Here is a 22058-nt window from a genome sequence, read left to right as displayed (position 1 = left end):
TACTAGACAAATGATTGGCACAGGGCATAAATATGAAGGCCTCTATCATCTCTCTTTGCCCTCTGTTTGTACTGGTACTACAGCCACACTTTTGTCAACTCATTGTAGATTGGGCCATCCTCATTCATTTTTACTAAACAGATGATCCCATCTTTGTCTTCTTTATAGTCTTTGGATTGTGAATCTTGCCAATTGGGCAAATATGTATGCTCTTCTTTTCCGAATCGAATTAATAAAAGAGTTGATTCTTCTTTTTCTCTTATACATTCTAATATTTGGAGTCTTGAGTCAAGTTAAATCTAAACAGGTTTTTCTTACTTTGTTACACTTACAGATGATTATTCTTGTTGTACATGGCTGTATTTGATGAAGGATTGAACTGAGTTGTTGTCTTTATTCACTTCATTTTATAATGAGGTTAAACTTAGTTTGATTCTTCTATTCGTATCCTTCGACGTGACAATGCCAAGGAGTATTGTTCCAAGTCTTTTCAATCTTTTCATGGAATTCTTTCAAACTTCATGTTTGTATATTCCACAACAAAATGGGGTAGCAAAACGTAAAAATCGTCATCTCATACCTTATTAGTTCATATGCATGTTCCTCTTCTTTTTTGGGATGCTACTCTTTTGAATTCCTACTATCTAATTAATTGAATGCCTTCTATTGTTCTCAACAGGCATATTCCTCACACTACTTTTTCCTCATGAACCCTTATATCCTCTTTGTCTTCGTATGTTTGGTTTCACATGTTTTGTTCATCTTTAATCCATAGGAAAGGACAAATTATCACCTCGATCTATTAAATGTGTTTTTTTGGGATATTCTCAATTTCAGAAAGGGTATAAGTGTTTTTCCCCGAATCTCAATCAGTATTTCCTCTCTTTTGATGTTACTTTCTTTGAGTTTAGTCCCTCATGTTACTTTCTTCAAGTTTAGTCCTTTACTTCTTCTCTCGCACATACACAACACATACTCTTTCTCAAGATAGAATGAAAACTGATTCAAAGAAAATGAGACCCCCAACCCTCTATTTATAGACCATAGAGGGCGGGAATTATAGAGGGCAGGAATTACAAGGATACTAACCTCGGTAGCCACCTTATACACGTGGCGGTTACCGTTACAATCCCTAACTACCGATCTTCTAGAAGCTTTAATCTAATTCCTTTTGTTCGACCTTCCTCTCTCGTGACTATATGTCTAATTCTTAGGCAAATACTTCAACAGTACCTGCTGGAAATCTTTCTTTTCGAAGGAAAACCATGACCCATTCACCCACTTGATACTCCTTATACCTTCTATGTTGATCAACGGTTGCCTTGTAATGTTGGTTCACATTTTCAAGCCTTTTCCTAACTTCTTCTTGTACCTCTTTCAAATTCTCAGCATAAGCAACTGCATCATCACTAACGCTATGCTGATTGGAGACATCCATGAGATCAACAATCTGATTGGGATTTGTTCCATATACCACTTGGAAAGGACTCTTCCCAGTAGATCTGTTAAAAGTGCTGTTATAAGCAAATTCAGCCTGTGGCAAAATTAGATCCCATTGTCAGATGTTGTCTTTTACAAGGCAACACAACAAATTCCCCAAGCTCCTGTTTACTACTTCAGTTTGCCCATCTGTTTGTGGGTGATAAGCACTGCTGTACTGCAATTTTGTTGCCAATACTTTCCACAATGTCCTTCAAAAATGGCTAAGGAACTTTGTGTCCCAATCAGAGGTGATAGTTTTTGGCACCCTGTGCAGTCTAACCACTTCCCTAAAAAAATGATTTGCCATGTGAGTTGCATCAAAAGTCTTCTTACAAGCAATAAAATGGGCCATCTTTGAAAATCGATACACCATGACCAAGATGGAATCAACACCCCTAGCAGTCCACCATAAACCAATACAAAGTCCATGCTTATGTCAATACATGGGGCCGTAGGGACTGGTAAAGGAGTGTAAAGACCTATATTTTGTTGTTGCCCCTTCAAAACTTGACAGGTGCGGCAAGGAGTGGCATACTTGTATACATCCCGACACATGGAAGGCCAAAAGTAGCTTTCAACCACTAAATTAATAAATCTCTTGAAGGTACTAGGTGCATTAGACAATCCTAAAGGCATTACCAACCACTCGTAGAGTCCTTCCTTGCTCTTAAAACCTGTTTTCCATTCATCTCCAGGTCTTATTTTGATTTGGTGATAGCCGCTCTTCAAGTCAATCTTGGAATAAACACGAGATCCAGCTAGCATGTCAAGCATATCATCCAATCTTGGAATGGGAAACCTGTATTTAATGGTTATTTTATTGATAGCCCTTCTATCAACACACATTCTCCAACTCCCATCTTTCTTATGGGTGAAAAGCTAGTACGGCACAAGGACTTAGACTCTCTTGTATGAACCCTTTCCTAAGAAGTTCTGTAACGTACCTTTGAAGTTCTTCATGCTCATTTGGACTCATTTGATAATGAGGTAGATTAGGCAAGGTGGCACCCAATATAAGATCAATGTGGTGTTGTATGTCCCTAATTGGAGGGAGTCCATCGGGTAGCTCATCCGGCATCACATCTCTATACTCATCAAGAATTTCTCTCATGTCACTTGAAATATCTAACTGCAGCTTTTCTTCCTTTTGAAGAAGAACATATAGTGACCCAGTTTCCTTGATTTTGCCAATAAAATCCCCTCTATTTACAAGTGCAATAGAGCAGCCCTTATCTTCATCATTCTTCATTGGTTTCAGCACAAGCTTCTTCTTCTTCTCACCATCTTTGACGGAAAATGAATAAGTGTTCTTCACACCATCATGAATTGTGCCCCGGTCATATTGCCAAGGTCGGCCAAGTAAGATATGGCAAGCATCCATGGGGACCACATCACAAAAAACTGATTCTTTGAAGGAACCAATTGAAAGATTGAAAAGGCATCTTGATGAGACAATTACCTCATTTCCTCTGTTGAATCAAAGAATCTGATATGGTTGTGGATGTCGTTCAGCCTTCAATTTCAATTTATCCACCTTTTCTTGAGAGACTAAATTCTCACTGCTCCCACTATCAATAATTGCATAGCTTTCCAACAGCTGTACATTTAGTTAGGAAAATGTTCTTCCTTAGCCAATTACCACTGCTAGCTGGAGGGGAAAGCAATGACCTCCAGATGACTAAGGCCTCGCCAAGTGTGTCCCTCTCAATTCCTTCCTCTGCTAATTAATTTTCAGCTTCTGGTTGTTGCTCCTGATCCTCAAAACTAGCAAAATTTTCTTCTGGATCGTCTTCTTCAGCTTCAACAAGATTAACCCTATTATCTCTTTTCGGGTACTCATTAGATTTATGTCCAAGTTCAAAGCATCTATAGCATTTAATCACCACCTTCCCTTGATTATTAGGCTGTACTGGGGTTATCTTTCCACTATTATAATTGTTGGGTTGATTGGAATACATGGTTGCAGCTATTCCCTTTCCCTTAGCGCCCACTCCCAACTTACTAGTTGAGGCACCACTGGTACGACCAGTTACCAGTTTTCTAGGAGTGTTTTGTGCTTCAACTTTGAGTGCAAGTTGATAGGCATCACTCACTTTATAAGGCCGTTGCAGGCTTACTTGATCTTGAATGGCCATTTTGAGCCCGTTCACATAACGACTCACCCTTTGTCCTTCAATTTCAGCAAGGTTACACCTTAGTGACACCCAATGAAACTCTTGGGTATACTCCTTGACTGAATTTCCACATTTTCTTAAGTTCTAAACCCTCTGAACAATGTTTGCTCATAATCTCGAGGTAAAAACTTAGCCTTCGGCTTCTCTTTCATCTTATTCCATCTTCAAACTTTTCCTTTTCCTCTATTCTCACGATCATTTTGATAATGTTTCCACCAAGTAGAAGCTGGTCCTTGAAGCTTTGCTCCCACAAGCTTCACTTTCCTCTCTTCCAGTACATCTTTCTACTCAAAATAACTTTCAATGCTGTCCACCCAATCCAAAAATTCTTCAGCTTCCATATCACCATCAAATTTTGAAATATGCACTTGGATGCCACTCTCTTTGGAACTTTGTAAAGCACGCACAATGCAATCATCCCATCTTTGAAGCCTTTCATTTCACTGCACACGCCTTTCATTACCAAGTCTTTCTCCATCACTCAAACTATCATTTTCAGACTCAGATAGCATATTAATTCCATTCCTTGCTCCCCCAACATGATCAGATTCATCATCACTGTCATTTCTCAGATTTTGAAAATTCATAGCCTGTGTAACAAGCTGTGTAAGGTTTCTAAATTGTTCATGCAGTTCTTCAAACATCTCAACAGTGACATATCTACCTCTAGGGCCTCTATTTCCTCTTCTCCCTCTTGCAGCCATTAACTCTCAAGATGAACTTTCTCTGATACCAATTTGATGCAAATAGGGACAGCAAAAATAGCACAAACACAGCAAGGATGTAGTGTTGAAACAATGGACAGAAAACAACACAGTTAAATAACTGAGATCACACCTCTTCAGTCCTAGAACAGCCAAGTAGCAGCAGCTTCTTGCTAGCCTCTCGTGCCTATGGCAGCGGTGGAGGGATTGGTAGGCGCTAAAGGGTCGACTCCTCAAAACCTAGGCCTCCAAATCTTCAAAACCCTAGCTGGTTTGGAGCTGAAACTCCCTGCAGAGGCTTCTGTCTTCAAAATGCTAAAAAAAAGTCTCCAAAGTGGCTGGGAGACCCTTTATTTATACCAGACCTCAAGCTTCCAAGGGAAACCAACTTGTATCTCTTCAAGCTTCCAAGAGAAGCCAAGTCCCATTTTGCAAATAACTCCCCCTAAAAGTCACTAATCTTTAGGAACCCCAACAAAATACTCGATCTTACAAAAAGACACCCCAAAACTAACTTACACCAAAACATGCCCCCACCCCCCACCCCCCCACCCCCAAAAAAAAAAAAAAACTTGAAATTACCAAAATACCCCTACCCAATTAGAGAAAACACATGAAAATAAAAACTATGTACAGGTTTACATCAACTACGCAAAGGCACTCATTCTTCTCATAATCCTAATCCTATTTACACTTTTTTGAGTTATCATCGTTTATCTTCCCTCCATTCTACCTTTGTTTTCACTCTTTCATCTATTTATATTCATAAAACAGTTGTAGAGGCTCTTGCTCACCCTAGTTGGCATCATGATATGGATGAGGAGAAGTCTAGTTTGCTTGCTAATGGCACTTGGGATTTGGTTCCCCTTCTCTGGGAAATTCTTAGTTGGTTGCCGTTGGGTTTTTACTATTAAAGTTGGTTCTGATGGTTCTATTGACAGATTGAAAGCTTGTTTGGTGCCTAGGGTTATACACAAATCTTTGGTCTTAATTATAGAGATACCTTTTCCCCTATCGCCAAGATTGCTTCAGTCTATTTGTTTCTTTCCATGGCTGCCATTAAACATTAGCTTCCTCATCAGTTTGATATCAAAAATGCTTTTCTCCTTGGTGATCTTCTTGAGAAAGTTTATTATAGAGCAACCACATGGGTTTGTTGCCCAAGGAGTCTTCCCATTTGGTTTGTCACCTCAAGAAGTCATTGTATGGTATGAAACAATCACCTAGGTGCTGGTTTGGTCGCTTTAGCTTTGTCGTTCAATACTTTGGTTTGACTAGGAGTGAAGCTAACCATTTTGTTTTCTATTGTCATGCTCCTGGTGGTGTTATCTACTTGGTTGTCTATGCAGATGATATTTTCATTATTGGTGATGCTGAGCAGCAGATTTCTCTGTTGAAGGCTCATTTGCATTCTCATTTTTAGACGAAAAATTCAGGTATTGAGGTTGCTAGATCTAGGCATGGCATTGTTTCTCTCAAAGGAAGTATGTCCTTGATATTTGGAGGACACAAGCATGTTGGATTCTAGGCCTATTGATACACCAACGGATCCTAATTCTAAGCTTGTTCTTGAACAGGGGGAGCCTATTCATGATCTAGGGTGTTATACCTAGGGGTCATTGGATCAGGTTTCTTAGACTAAAATTATGCCACTTTCAACTGCACACACTCACAGACAAAATTGAAAGAACAAATTAAAGAATGAAACTAAAATGATAAATAGAGTAAAAAGTAAAGCAAACCACATGAGACAAATGGATTATCCTGGTTCGGATTGCCCCTTAGGACAACCCTACATCTAGCCTAAGAACCCTCCAAGAGCAGCCTTCTTTGATTCAAAGAACAATGACCAGTACAGCTGGTTGCACCCCACGATTACAAGCCTTCTCTCAAGATTACAAAAGCTATTCTAAAATCACAGTCTTTCCTCTCTCAAAGCTTTCTCGTGAAACAATAGCATCATGCGTTAATGATGCCTAGCCCCCCTTTCCTATTTATAGAATATTAGGGCGATAATTCCTACGCTATTACAAAACCGGTATGGATATTATCGGTTTACCTCCCAACTTAATTACCAATTGCAAGTGAGGCCACCACCTATCTCTACCCTCTAAAACCGCATAATAACCTGTGCAAAACACTATTATCTCTGCCATCTGTTAGTCAAGATCTCACCTCTTAGTTTGATCACTCAATTTTCAACACACACCCGAATAATCTTGCACTCTCACAATATAACAGAGAAACAGAAAAGTACAAGAATTAAATCAAGAACAGAAAAGAACACAAGAACTTATCCTGGTTCAGTCTCAAATGAGACCTACATCCAGATTGGCTTTGCCCTTAGCTTTCTCCACTATCTTTGAAAGATGATACATGATTAAATGTGCTTCTTACACCCAACTCTCTCACAACCCACAAAACCTGAAAGCTATAGAGTTGATACCCGAAAGATATATCCTCTTTCATACACAGCACATACTCGCACAAGATAGTATAAAAACTCAACGAAAAAGCTCTCTACAAATCCTACCTCCCAACCCTATTTATAAGCTATAGAGGCGGAAATAACAACCTGACCGACTGCCCCTAAGAAGCAGTTAAAATAGAACCGGTCAGCCTTCTAGAAACATACCCTTCTAGAAGAACTTATACAGAAAATAACCTGACATCTCTCTCACATTTGAAAACCCCTAATCTAGTACAAATGACTTTTAACACCATCAATACTCTAGACAAACTCTAACACAGGGAATTATAGGAGACCGGTTGAAAAGCTGAATTATCTTGTAGTGACTCAACCAGATATTGCATTCGTTGTTAGTGTGGTTAGCTAGTTTTTAGATTCTTCTTGTGATGGTCATTGGTAGGCTTTCGTGTGTATTTTGCGATATATTAAGAGTTCACTTGGGAAAGGTTTATTATTTGAGGATAAAGGTCATACATGTATAACTGGTTATGCAAATGTTGATTGGCCAGGCTGTCCATTTGATAGACAGTCCATTTTTGGTTATTCTGTCTTAGTTGGAGGCAATCTGGTTTCTTGGCAGAATAAAAAAGCAGTAAGAAGCTGCCCAGTCTAGTGTTGAAGTTGAGTATAGAGCCACGACATTGGCTACATGTGAGCTCATTTGGCTGAAACAGCTTCTTAAGGAGCTGCAGGTTGGTGATTTAGGTTCTGTGCAGTTTATGTGTGGTAATCAGGCTGCTCTTCATATTGCCTTGAATCCTGTTTTTCTTGAAAGGACCAAGCATATTGAAGTAGACTGTCACTTTGTGCGAGAAAAACTGGTTTCTTGTGAGATTTCTATAGCATTTGTTGGGACTATGGATTAGCTGGATGACCTGTTTACAAAGGCTCTACAGGGTTGAGGTCCAAGGATTGAATATATTTGTTCCAAGCTAGGCACATATGATACGTGTGTGCCTGCTTGAAAAGGAGTGTTAAGAATTCAGATTAGCTTGTATTAGATGTATTGTATAAACTAGTTGTACCTTGTACCTAGCATAGGTAGCTTGTACATAGCAGTTATAATGTTCTATTATAAGTACCTGTAACCCTAGCCTAATAGTGATTTCATTTTGTTCTTTCCCTCCAATTTCTCTTTTCCCTCTTCTGTTTTCTCTCAATTCTGTATATCAGATTTTTCAGCAGCAAAGCATGCACAGCTCGTGACAAATCTCCAGTCATACACCGCATCAGAGCCAACTCAGTTTCTTGGACTTGATTGCCTCTTCCACATCTTTTAGCACGTCCAACCATGGCTCTAAAAGTGAAAACTCTACACAACTATAAGATCATCCGCTCTGATACCACTTTAATGTAGTCTGAGAGGAAGAATCAGCAAAAACAAGTGCAAAAATTGGGCTAAAACAGTATAAGATCAAATCTAGAATGAAGATACAAAAATTAGTGTTTAAGAAAAAATTAAATTAGAATGAAACTGTCGCATACAAAGTGTCTTAAAAGGCTATTATTTATACTAGGGTTACGGCAATAAGTAAATCCTAGCTGTTGATCGCAGAAAAATCCTTCTAGTATTAGCCGTTCATCTATTTTAAAAATCATATACTTGCCACATGACTCCTTATTAAAGCTAATATACTTAAAAAGTTTCCAAAACTTAATAACTTAAATACTAATCATAATGAAACAAATAAAAATAAAATAAAAACACTAATAAATAAAGAATATGATCCTGCATCATTGGAACAAATGAAGCAGGAAAAATCATTACAAACAGAAGTTGCATAAAGACATGAATATGTTCCAAGGGCAGTTATCTGATGCTTCATCTGCTTCTTTAGCTTAGTAGGACTTCTTTCACTCTACAACAATCCAAACTGTCTTGACCTATCAATATGTCAAAGTGTCCCAACAACCACATATGTAAGTAAGTAGTTGCACATGTATTTAAATGACACCATAAGTTTCCCATAAAAAATCAACAATGCTGCATGACTGGCACAAACCCCAGTATCTCTGTACTACATGTTGACCATATAGTACCTTCGGTATGCGCAAAGGATTTTTGGCAGCATATTCACAGAGTTTTCCGATCTTTCGGTCGTTGGGTTCTGCTTCCTACAAAATATCAAAGAAATTGCAACATGTTGTCATGGTGTTGTTCTTATTCAGTAGAAGACAATTTCTTAGACATTCAAATCAGTTGCAACCATAATATGTCAGAACCTTGTTTATACAACAAAAAAGGATTTTTCATTTCAAACAGTAGAGCCAAATGAAATAATGATGTTGAATAGGCATAGCAGAACCTTATTTATACAACATTTTCCATTTCAACAGTAAATCCAAATAAAATAAAATGCTGAACAGATACCTTAATCTGCAAGTTGACCAAGCTTGTTTAGACCCAATTTCATTTTGCTATTGCTTTCAGTTTTCTGTTTTCTTTTAAAATTTTGAATTAAAAAAAATATCATTTGATTGTGTGTTTTCATTAAAAAAAAAGAATACAAAGTACATAAAAAAATTAGCGAAACACGGAAACACCAAAAAGGTTTCAGTGTGAGAGATAACCAAGTCTCAACTGCTTTTCCTTAGATCTGTGTTCACTGTTCCAGTCTTTCCCTCCATCACCAACCTCAAGCTCTGCTCTCCTCTTCTTTGCCCGTGGTCCTCTCCAACCTATATCCCCTCCAACTGGAAGCCTTGTCCAACTCTCTCTTCTTGCATTCAATCTTCCTCTCCACCACCAACAGCTCTACTCTCAACTATTGAACCAACAGCTCTCTCCACCCAACAACTCTCCGATCAACAGGACCAAGATAGTCTCAGTGCCAATTCAATTTTGCCAAACTCTCCCTCGTGTTTCATTTCTTCACAACTGATAGCACCCAGATGGTCTCGTGTTTCATTTTGGCTTTTGTTACTTCAACAGAAGTACCCTCTGCTCATCATATTCTTCTTCAACTTCAGCACTTCAAATCTTCTTATTCTTTTCTTCCTTATTTATTTCTGGTAGCTGGTGATCTTCTTTTTCTTGTTTTCTTTCTTTCATTCTTTCTTTATTCAGAAACAAATGAGGCTCGTTCCATTGCAAGTTCTGCAAACACTCAAATGTGTGCAATCTTGCCATGTAACAATAAGGTCGCTTCTTGTCACAGCTCCATAGAGCAATCTCATCATCTCAGTTCCTTTCTAATAATTAAAACTCAAGGAAAAAATAATGACAAATTATGACTAAAGTTTTATGATGTGGGATTAATGGTGTTATAGATGATTGGAGAGCTAGAATTCATCAACTGATTCCACCTAGTGGAAGACAGGCTTCTAATTTTGTTGTTGTGACTCAACTTCCACAAAGTAAGAACAAGATTTCCGATTTATTTAATATGTTATGAGAAGGAAGTATATGATCAGTTCAAACAAGAAGCATATATGAATTGTTATATAAGATCAAATTGGTGAATCTTGATGATTTTCAAGGACATTTATCAATAGAGTCGCTACTATCCATGGTCAAGCAAAGAACATAAGGTAAATTGGTCTACCAACACCATCAAGAACATCATAAAGTAATAACACAGAACTAACCTGAAAAATTTCGGAAATCAACTTTTTGTACCTCTTCACAGGCTGCCTAGACCTTGCCCGCATTGCTGGGCAGAAGAAGCAAAGATTACCACATACCGGCAAAACTTGCCTTGAAATCACTCCGGAAACAACACTCATTTCTGATCCCAATCACTATAATTTTTATTTTTCCTTCAAAACTTGCTTTCTTTCCCTTCCACTCAAAATTTGGACAACCCAAATTAGAAGGGAAAGAAAAGCTCTCAATAACAAAAAGGTTATCCCAGGACCGGCCTGCAAATAAACAATTCCAGGCTCAAACATTAAAAAATTGGAAATTCCGTTTCCGGAAAGCGTAAAACAGAAATGAAGGCCAGAATTCATGAAAGTTTTCCTGAACTTGGTGATGCGAATATCGAAACATATGGATCGACATGTGTGCGAAGACATATTAGAGTGCAGAACGATGAAATTGGGATATAATTTAAGCAAGTTTTTGGGAACAATGGACTGAACTTGGTGATACGAATATCACAACACAAGAATTGACATCTGTGCGTAGACGCATTAGATTGCAGAGGGAATGCAATTAGGCTACAATTTGTGAAAGTCTTTGAGATGGAACATGGCGAAATGAACATCACAACATATGCATGCATCGAAATCCGTGTGGATTGCACAATGGGAATGAAATTGGGAGCGGAAAGGGATGCAAATTACCTCCTCGGATGGACGCCTGTTACCGCAGGCCGAGGCTGGCAGTCCGCCAAAGGGTTTCAACCTTGTGCCCGAAACTCCAGCTTTCCTCCAACTTTAATCTCTCTCTCTCCCACCCCCTCAATATAACTACCTTCCCTTGTTTATCTCTCTCAACTATACTTTCTCTCTCTCCCTCTCTCTCTCTACACACACATGCAACCATCACTCTCCATATTTACAAAATATTTTTTAAATCCAAATACTTTTATTTATTTATTAACAATACTTAGATGTTACAACTTACAACGTTGTGTGTTTTTAAATAATACTTAATTTCGTTTTTTATTTATGAGATTAGATAAAAGGTGACTAATAATTTTAATTATAATTTATAATTATGTGTATAACAAAAAGCCATTAGGTGCTTCACCCATTTGAACATAAAACATTTAAATATTTTATGATAAATTATTTATTTATTTATATTAAATAATACTGATAACGTAATTCAAATATAATAATTATATGAATTCATTCATTTAATTCTTTCAACACAACAATTTGATAGGATAAATCTAATATCATTATATTTGAATTACTACGTAAATGTTGTTTAGTATAAATTAAATAATATTATTTAAAAAATTAAAACTCTTAAAATATATACAATTATAAATTTATGTTTTTTATTAAATATAAAATTTATTTATTTTTCCTTGACTAAGCTGTTTTATTTTTTATTTACTTTCTTAGTTGAAGTTAATTCTCTCATTTTTTGAGGAACTTTATTTTTAATCTCATATACATATATATGTGTGTGTATACATATGAGTATTCTTATAATGAGCTTGGCCGGCCGGACGCTTGCAATAAATGATTGAACATGTTCGCAAGTAACAGCGGATGGGATGGTGGCAGACGATTAAATTACTAAATTGGCCCTGTTTCTAAAAAAAATGTTTAAATTTCTATTAATATATTAAGGGTAAATTACAAAAACAAAAAATACTATGAGGTTTTGCAAAATTATAAGAATCATTTTTTACATTTGAGAAGTAGCAATAACTATTTTTTATTATTAAAAAAAAGATTAAATAATTATTTTACCTTTCATCTCTCTCATATTTCTCTAATTTGATTTATCAAAAAATAAAATAAAATCAATTAATGGCTACCAACAACCCTTTAAAAAGAAAACAATAAATTTGGAACTTAAACTAGTTTACTATATATGCGTCTATTGAGAATGGATCCATCATTTAGTTTTACCGCATATGAATTTAAATAATTTCAATCATTCACTGAAATCTAAATTCATGACAAATGAGAAAGATATGTTTAATTTAAATTACTTTAATTTTTTTGTAATGAACCCAAATTATCTATTTTCATTTAGATTAAACCCAATCATTTGGGTTCATCACCAATGAAGGACACAAAGAAATGATGATCCCAAATTAGTCTAAATTTATCACAAAAAGAGAAATTGATTTATTGTTCACCACTATTAGTGGTGAACAATCGTCCTTATCCCACTATTCTAATTTGAAATGATTGTCTAGATTTAGAAGGATGATGAATCCAAATCCATTTCATAAGAGGGGAATAAAGACATGGAGAGAGATAAAGATTTACTTATGTTGCTATCTCTGCCAAATTGCCTTGTCATTTAGATTATTTCATATTTGTAATGATCATCCAAATATAAAAAAATAGTTTCAAATTTAAAATTTAAAACCTAAAATGATTGACAATATAATTAAAGTCTTAAAAAAAGATAAATGACTGTTGTTATTATCGTTACTACCCCTAGTCAAGAGAAAGGGAGACAGATAAATAGAGGAAAGACTTAAGAAAATAGAGAAATAAAAAAGAAAAAAAAATTATCTTTAAACATAAGGGTATTTTAATTAATTTTTAATATTTAATGATAATTAACTAATAACAAGAGAAAAATCACAATATAACATTAAATCTCAAGAATATTAACAACACCTTTAAGGCTTTAATCCTATAAATATCACCTTCTCTCTCTTTCTCTCTCTCTCTCTATATATAAATATTTGTTTGGAATTTTGGACTCAAACAACAATGGCCTTTTTATTTAAATTTTGTGTTTTGAATTGCTCATATTCTCATTTCCCCTTCACTCATTAATAATCCTTTTCATCAATTTAATTTTTAGCAAAATATTCTTACTGACTTAGTCTCTAAATTCTTCAATGACCAACTAGTTACCTTTTGTGGGACCGATACTTTTACTAATATAAATAAGTTATCGAATGACAACATTATAAACATAAAGTTTATTTTTCATTCTTTTAGTAAAAAATGAAAGCACTTCATTCTGAGAAACAAAGAATGAAAAAAGAATGCGAAATAAATACAAAGGTGGCAGAAGGCATGCTGAGCCGGCAAGCATGGCAATGGCATAAGCATTCAAGTGCAATAATAACTCCTCCATCGTTATGATGGTATTGGCTGCAGCTTTCCATCACATACATGATTAAGCAACTTATGGGGCAGGAGTTATTTAATTGTTTTTCTATCTCAAAAAAGAAAAGAATAGAATACACCTTTAAAAATTTCACAAAATGAGAACACAATAATCGAGTCATGGCGATGGAATGTGTTTTCTAGTGCCAACTAAATATAGTTTACAATGGAATATGTTTAGAAATACAATTTGGTAACGTAGCAGGACCAGGGTGAGGATCAGGATCATCCCACAGTGTGGATATTTCATATTTGGCCAGGATGGGATATTTCATGGTGGACCAACCCATTTAAACATCACTATTCCACTCTTAACACAAAATCATGTGCCATGATCCCTCGGATGTTCACTACAATCAAAGCAATACTGAAAATCAACAATTTTGGCAAGACATTTACCGTTTGAGTAAGCTTTGAAGCAATGGAAGCCACAACAGAACCAAAATTATAAATTGATCTTTTCCGGAACTGTAACCGTCCTTAGGGAAAATGTGCAGTTCAAAGTCTTTTCTTTTACTGGCTGTGCTGCTTCTAAGCTTTCGAAGTGCCCCCATGTTCCCTCTCAATATGCTCGACAAGTGACACAGGGTCAACAAAACCTCTGCTACACTTGGGACATGCATCGATCGTTGCCTTCTCAAAACCAGTTCGACTGCCACTCCTTTCATGAACTTTCTCCACGTGTTCCACCAGGGTTATGACAGAAGAAAATGTTGCCTTGCACTGTGGACACTGCTCTACCTGACCTGGAGTGTTCCAGCTACTGCTGCTGCTCCGCGCCGCTCCATCCTTCCCCGTCTGCAACTTTTGGTTGAATTCATTACTCAATTTTGCTATTCCAGCTTCGGCTGTGGCTCGGAAGCTTGAGGCCGCATTTAGGAGGCTTGTAGACCACTTGGATGAAGATGTGGCTGCAATCCTGCTGGATTTTGGCTCTTCTTTTCTACTCCTGTTTAAATAACTCATAAACTGGAAACCTGACTCTGGTTTCTTGGGTCCAGGACAATTATGGTCAGGGCCTAACCGATGCTTCAGGCAATGATCTACAGTGCAATCCCGGCACTTGACTGTGTTTGAGAATGTTAGGACCTCTCTGCATCCACGGACGGGGCATTTTTGCTTCTTGGTAGCTTTTTCATAATTTGATGGGTCACAATCAGTATTGACATGAGACTCCCAAGTAATGTTTGGGTCTTGATCAGGAATCAGGCGAACTCCTTTTGCACAGAGTGGACAAATAACAACAGTTACATCATGTTTGTTGCCGTTTGGACATTGGTGTTTATTGTAGCTTCTATGCTCTAAACAGAACACCTGCAAGGATTGGACATATGCCTTACTTGAATAGAGTACCAAAAGAAAAACAATGAAAAAATTTGTAGGTGACAAGGTAAAAGACAAAGCAAGGATGAGTCAAGATCTATGGGAGGTTGACAACCATGCACTAATGGAAAAACATATATCTTCTATAAGAACAGTGAAAAAGCGAAGTCCTCAAATGGCACACAAGCTATAGCTTATACTTAAGACCAAAGTTGGCAAAGTATCAAAAACTACTCACTAGAAAATTGCAATTTTCAGCCTCCCATGAAGAGAGGGAGGGGAGACTGACAAATGGTATACAAATAAAGGCAACGAAAATTGATCGCTAGATAATCTGTCATATAAAAAAGAGAATCCAGTGAAAACTCATCATCGGTCCTTTTATCAGCTCTCTTTCTTTCCTGTTCTAAATAAAACTAGACGTCAGTTAAGCTTAATGAAGAGACTGCATAGAGAAAAGAAGCTTCACAGCTCTAGGACCTTCAGTTTGGCATCATCATTTGCATGTGTAACAGAAACTATGTGAATCAAAGTGCATTTAACACCAGTACCATCAGCCATAATTTACTTTCAAGCAAGATCTTAACTGCAAGCTTGTCAAAGTGAAATGTTTGTACTAGGAAAAATTTACGCCTTCTTGTGAGTGTTTTGAAAAGCACTAAGCCCACTTACACGCAGAAGGCCTACAAAGCTCAAGTGCAAAGCAAAGGATACTCTTAAGCAAAGTGAAGCGTATATAAATAAAATAAAGAGTATAAACTTTTATAAGCATAAAAAATATAAACTATTAAAAAAAACAATCACTAAAAAAAACTAAATAAGAATGAAACTTGCAAATTTAACAAAGGATGAGATACCATTTTTCATTTATATTTTATACTAGTTTATAAGTTCATACAATTATAACATAACACACAGAGGACATATAAAGGGATACAATCTGGTCAGTTTCTGGTCTTGATGGAACTTGGAAGACAAACTGATTTGAACTCTCGGTTGAAAGGATCTAAATACCCTAAGACTTCTTTTTTAATTTTTTATTTTGTTGAGTCTTCTTTGGTTTTTTGTAAAAGTTTGGCAAAAAAAACTCATTCTATTTCATAAACACGATTTATATAGAGGATAGGATAGAAGAATAAGAAAAAAAATCATCCCTAATTTGCAAAATCCCCAATTAATCAATCCTTTATTTACAACAATCTCTAATCAATCAATCTCTAATTTGCAATCAATCATTAATCCCTAACTTATAGCAACATGAAATTAATCATCAATCCCTAATTTACAGCAATCTGAAATCAATCATCAATCCCTACTTTATAACAATTAGGAATAAATTAGCAACATCCAATTTATATCTAATTACATGTTTCCTTCAATATTTTTTACTTGGTAAATACAGTCGAGTCTTTATTATTTTTTTTAAACGAAAGTAAAAATGATTTTATTTAGATCCTTTATAAGATCTGATAATACTTGTTTTGGGTAAGGAGTCCATACAAGCAGCCACAATATCACAAAAATTTAAACAAACCCAACCATTCATATTGTTTGATAAAAAAACCCAAGTATAGTTTTGAAGTGCATTTTAATCACTTCGGAGCTAAAGTTGCTGAGTGTTGCGCAAAAAAAGCCCCAAGCATTAAAGCACACTTTTCTAAACACTGCTCATATAGAGAAACACCCCCCCCCCAAAAAAAAAAAAAAAGGAAAAGAAAAAAACCATCATAAAAGTACCAGTTTAAAATCAAATGCTCGAAGAAGGAACCACAAACTGCCTCCTGATGACAGGAATGAAGATTTACTATTATTCAAGCTTTAACTCTTTTTTCTTTTTCTTTTTTTTTTCCCTCTAACTGGTTCTTCTTCAATCCTCATGGAGGAAACTTTATTCTTTCCCATACATATAATTCCCTTGTCAATATATTGCGTTTATCATTGGAAATGACCAATAAAATTCAAGAGCCAGAAGTGCACTCCAAGGAGGCCTTTATCATTAAGGATTCACTGACTCATAACCAAACCTTAGTAGGAGCCTTATTAGCAATTATTTTATCTCATTCTTAATTATCTCCCCCTAAGAATTCAGTATTATCTCCAGCATTTATAGTGTTGAAGGAATCTCTTTATCATAAGAGGTCCAAAGCCCAAATAAAGGAAGAGATTCGCATTAGCTTGTTGACAACTAACATAAAAACCGTAAAATCTTTTTAACATGGATTCTAGATAAAAAGAGATGATTTGGACAGCTAGAATTTATGTAGCCTAGTGTGATTAAGGCTTATGATAATGATGATTCTTTATTATCATATATAACACCAAGTATGTGGCAATGTTATAGGGCATGAAAATAAATTACCCATTTGTGCATACTCAATGAACGTTGCATGGCTGACGACACCAAAGAGAAGGAAAGACTATTGGGCAACAAATTGCAGAGGAAATATATATAGCTAGAAATTTTGGGAGCCAAAGTAAAAATTAAGTTAGCTATTTCAAAGTAGGGTGAATATACCGTTGTTCCACTTGCATCAAACAGTATATCTCAAACGAGAATTTTGACAACGGACATGAAAAGGAAGAGAGAAAAAAAAAAAAACGAAATGTCAAGTCCCAGACCTGATAGATAAGCTCGTAGACTCAGAATCTTCAGGTACAAGTACCAACCGAGCAAGTATGCAGTAGTGGCAACTTCATACAATTTACCAATGGTATAGTCTACTCTCCCACTATTTGGGGTAGGGCATATACATGTACATAACGTCTTCCTATATTCCAGTCTACCAAGGGAACAAAAGTCTATAAGCAGGTTAGAAGGCGGATGGGAAGAAGACTGAATTCAACGGGATGATGACCAGGAAAATGTTTAAAACAATCAAGCAAACATACAACTGACAACCAATTAAGGAAGCTAAGCCATTAGCTTTAGTGATCCATCAACAAAGACTTCCAGACAAGAACAGGTTAAGGAGAAACCTAAACCCAAATAACGAAATACATAAATGCATACATGCGTATATACATTTCTTGCTAAATCTATTGGAGATGAAGAATTTGAGAGAAAGAAACACAAAGTTTTAGACAGAGGGAGGGAGGGAGACCTTATGGCAGGCATCGCAGGTGAAGGGCAAGAAATCAATCTGCTTGCAGTCTTCGACGGTGCAGTGCTTCCCCAGATTTGGGAAAGCCGGCGTTCCCATCGGAATCCGATTCGCTCCGAACAATCTCCGATCTGGGAATTCTACAAAAAAGATATCGGTCAAACGATTTGAGAGCAGGAATTGGGATTGGATGGCGTCGACTATATGGAATCGGAAGAATTGGAATTCCGCGTTGAAGTTTCAGACGCGGAATCCAATCCAACAGCTAACACACCGTCGTTGTGTCCCCTTTTCCCCTCTCTTTCTTTCTTTCTTCCTTCTCCTTTTGTATTATTATTATTCAAACGGTGTCAACGATGAAACGCCCCTTCTTTGTCTTATTTCATTAATTCTTTTTATTTCTTAAATTTTAAATTACCATATTGAAATCTTCTAGAGGGCACGCGATAAACCAAAAAAAAAAAATTATACCAATGGGGATGCTAACTTCTATTAAACATATTGATGCCCTAAGATTTTGAACCAATCATAAATTTAATCAAATAATTTATTTGACACTTAATTATAACTCTTTTAGTTGAATATGATAAAAGAGTGAACTTGTAAAGTAAAATTAGAGCTACTCAGTAGCGTTCTTAAAAAAGCCTTCCAATGCTCTAGTTAGGTAACAAAATAGGAGAAAAACAAAAGGAAAAAAAAGTGCAAGAGGAGACATCGTTTTTGTTTTTGTTTTTTATCAAATTGTTTATATAGATTTATTTGAGTGTGTTGAGGGACCCTGCATCTTTTTTTTTTTATGCTATGACGGCATGATTTTTTGGTCTTAAAAATACGAGGTTTGGATGTTAATGCGATTGGGCCGTACCTCTATCTTGGGACTTGTGGGTCATTGAGCTAATTGTTTTAATACTCAAGAAATTGAGATTATTTGAGAATAAATATTTTATTTCTAAATAGTTTAAAAAATTGATCGAATCGACTGTAGGGAGTGTCTTGTAGCCGAGATATCTAAGGAAAATGATACAGCATTGACGAACATCTCAAGAAATAATTTTTAGCATCGAGAGAAATTGGATCAGAGACGATTTTCGGTACAATTTTGGATTGGACTGAAAAACTGAATTGTCCCAAGGGACTTCTAAAAAGTTAACAAAATCCTTAAAAGAGTCAAATTGGACCTGATAAACAACCATTAAGTGGTTTCTAGGTGAAACAAGGAGGTTTTGCAAGCAAAGCATAAGTGCAGGCCAAAGCGTAATTTTTGAAATTATCCGAGAGAGGTCGAAATGATGTATTTCCTATAATCTCGGGGGTTAAACGAGAAATTTAGAACATAAGGATCTCAACAGTAATGTTGGAAAACCCAAGGGCCTTGTGAAAAGAGCCAAAATGTAATTTAAGAATGAGATGAGATGAAAGTATAATTTTTAAAAAAGCTTGGAAGCCATGGCCGACCAAGCTCCATCCCATCTTCAAATTCGGTCATGGGAGGCTCGAGAAAGTGGTAAGAGACCTTGGGACAAGGCCCTAGGGTCGATCTTGACTGACAATCAGCCTTGGCTTGGTCGAAAACGGCCAAACTTTCGGTTGAAAGTAACCAGAAAATTACCCATTATATATCGATCTTTGGGGCAACTTGGTGGGTTTTGGACTCATTTAGGGCAAGAGGAGACATCAGAGGCCTTGGGTCGCTCGAGATCCGTCATTTAGGGGTTTAATTTTGTGAATAAAAGAGAACTTGAGTGGCCAAAAATTCAAAGAGTTGGAGCTTCAAATTGCTCCAATATTTGAACAAATTGAGAGACCAAACCATAGGGCTTTTGTTTCCCATGAGGATGAAATTTGAAAATTTTTAGGCATTTTCATTAAGGTTTGAAGAGTGTTCGAAGGTTGCCGGAAAGAGGGAGGCGGATAGCTGGTCGAGGCTTTGAGCCTCTGTTTGGGGCACTTCCGATGGTCATTTCAACCTAAAAATCATGCCATATTGATCGACTGAGGAAGGAGAAGAAGATGACATTAGAATCTAAGCTTCCTGGTGTGTCGTCGTCGGGGAAGATGACCGACGCGTGGGCCACACGCGCTGGTCACCACGCGCAGCCCACACGCTAGTGCGTGAGGGGGCGTGTGTGCTTGGAAAAATGTGAAAAATTTCTATAAAATTCTAGAAAAATAGGATCTTGAAGGTTGTGCAAAAAGTTTTGGTATTCGCCTTCCTAGTTTCTTGGTTTTTGTAATGACCAGTCTCGTTTTGCATGCAAACGAAGCTTGAAGGTAAGTTATGGAATTTTCCTTTGAAGATCTTAGACTATAATGAATTGTCGTGGAAAAAGATTGGAGAAAATAGTCTCGAAATATTTATTTAGAATTTTAGAAGGGAAATAAGAGAAAATGAAGGAAAATGTGAAGAAATTTGAGTATTGATATATTCCGTGAATAAATATGTTTTATAGGATTGTTGTGCTCGAGGATTTATGATTTGTGCAACTTTTGAGGTGTGACACGCAAATCAAGGCGATACTCATTTTTTGAGGTATTCCGAACTTCGTGCTAAATGTGAGTGATTTTTCCCAAAAGGTTATACATGTTATATTTTGCCTATGTTGAGCATGATATTCATGAATGTGGCTAAGTTATATGTATTATATGAGTATCCTATCATATTTATACATTTATTATTGTATCGATGGATTATAATTTTTGCATGACACGATATTATTGGAATATTGATTTTCGTGCATGGGATTGAGATGTCGCCCTGATAGTGTAGCCATAATTCCCCAGAGGCAAATGATGGAACAACGTTATGATTATCCTGAAAGTAGGTCGGGATTCTTTTTAGGGTTCCGTGCTGGGGTGGTGGGCCAGAGAAGTTACACTAGGGCATATGATTATTCATGTTATTGTATCATGAATTCATGTATCATATTTTTAAACCCTCACTAGAAGATTCATCTTTTAATTGGGTTATGCCCCTGGAACATTCAAACGTTCCAGTTAAGATTTGTAGCTATGGCAAGGGGATGATTGATGACGTGGCCGATGAGTTCGACGAGTTGTTCCGGTATATGCTCTTTCATGAGGATTCAGGATATATTTTTAGTCATGATTAGAAGATTATACTATATTGAAGATCATATATAATTGTTACGATTTAATGTATTTTTGAAAAATCGTCGGATTGTATCTAAGGTGCTCAGTTGTTATCTCTTGATGATAAGTCTCCATGTATTTACGTATTTAATAATATGATGGTACAGATTCTTATGTTATGATTAAGTGAATTTAGGTATGTACCACGTCAGGTTTCGATCTTAAACCTCCACATTTGTGATGATTATCTGTCTTAACTTATTAATTTTTATTTTAGTATACTGAGAAGGTAGAGCGGGATTGTCGAAAAATAATTTATATTGAGTTTATGAAAAAATATATATATTTAAAATTTTTAAATTATTTAACACTCAAAAAAAGCGAAGCGTTACAATTATTATATCAGAGATTTTCTTCAATCAAGAGAGGGACTCAAGGGTGGAACAGGTTGAAGATAGGTGTTATAGTGAGGGTGGAGTTAACGAGAAGCACTGAGTAAGGTTGTTGAGTCTGGAGTATAATTGGTTTTAACAGTGTGTTATGAGAAAAACATAAAAAAGGTTGTTGACTCTAAAAAAAGGTTGTCCATGAGAGGTTAACTCCATAGTTCACTCTTGAAGCCAATCGTTCTGAGGCTCAACAACGCTGCACACTATGCCTTGTCGGCTCCACCATTGCTACACCCATCTTTAAAGGAGGTATTTTGACTCGAGAAAAACTTTGATATAACCATGCCACCATGATATAAAAAAATAAAAATGTTAATTTTGATACTTGAGATGACACTCATGTATTAATATAATATATTATATTATGTATTAAATTAATAAAAATATATAATACATCAATGGTCACCTCAAATATCAAAGTTGAGAGCCCAAATAGCATTTTCAAATAAAAAGGTGTGCAGGTCACAGAACACACCCAGAAGAAACCAATAGACACAATCCAA

The 22058-nt window shown here is 36.3% G+C and overlaps 2 protein-coding genes across 3 annotated transcripts in view; both read right to left on the bottom strand.

The window, feature by feature from the left end:
- The window catches only part of LOC127790716 (protein SEMI-ROLLED LEAF 2), a 49051-nt gene extending 37795 nt beyond the window's left edge, over positions 1-11256 (bottom strand). Inside the window, exons 1-3 of one of the 2 annotated variants that reach the window (XM_052320333.1) lie at positions 11118-11256; positions 10419-10691; positions 8871-8945 (exon numbers count right to left, since the gene is read on the bottom strand). In XM_052320333.1, coding sequence (XP_052176293.1) covers positions 8871-8945; positions 10419-10556 — 213 coding nt within the window. In that variant the 5' untranslated portion in view covers positions 10557-10691; positions 11118-11256. Of the gene's footprint in view, positions 1-8870; positions 8946-10418; positions 10692-11117 lie in introns of those variants that run through there. The other variant, XM_052320334.1, reaches the window with a different exon arrangement.
- A 2398-nt stretch (positions 11257-13654) lies between these two features.
- Positions 13655-18352, bottom strand: LOC127791115 (zinc finger AN1 and C2H2 domain-containing stress-associated protein 16-like). Its single transcript, XM_052320895.1, has 2 exons — positions 18017-18352; positions 13655-14906 (listed from the first exon to the last, which is right to left on the bottom strand). The coding sequence occupies exons 1-2, from the start codon at positions 18113-18115 to the stop codon at positions 14124-14126; spliced, it is 882 nt and encodes a 293-aa protein (XP_052176855.1). The 5' UTR covers positions 18116-18352; the 3' UTR covers positions 13655-14123.
- Between the last annotated feature and the right edge of the window lie 3706 nt (positions 18353-22058).

The sequence above is a fragment of the Diospyros lotus genome, chromosome 14, assembly GCF_014633365.1.
Source record: "Diospyros lotus cultivar Yz01 chromosome 14, ASM1463336v1, whole genome shotgun sequence".
NCBI classification, from domain to species: Eukaryota; Viridiplantae; Streptophyta; class Magnoliopsida; order Ericales; family Ebenaceae; genus Diospyros; species Diospyros lotus.
The sequence above is the reverse complement of the archived record's forward strand: the minus strand, read 5'-3'. Positions and strand labels throughout refer to the sequence as shown.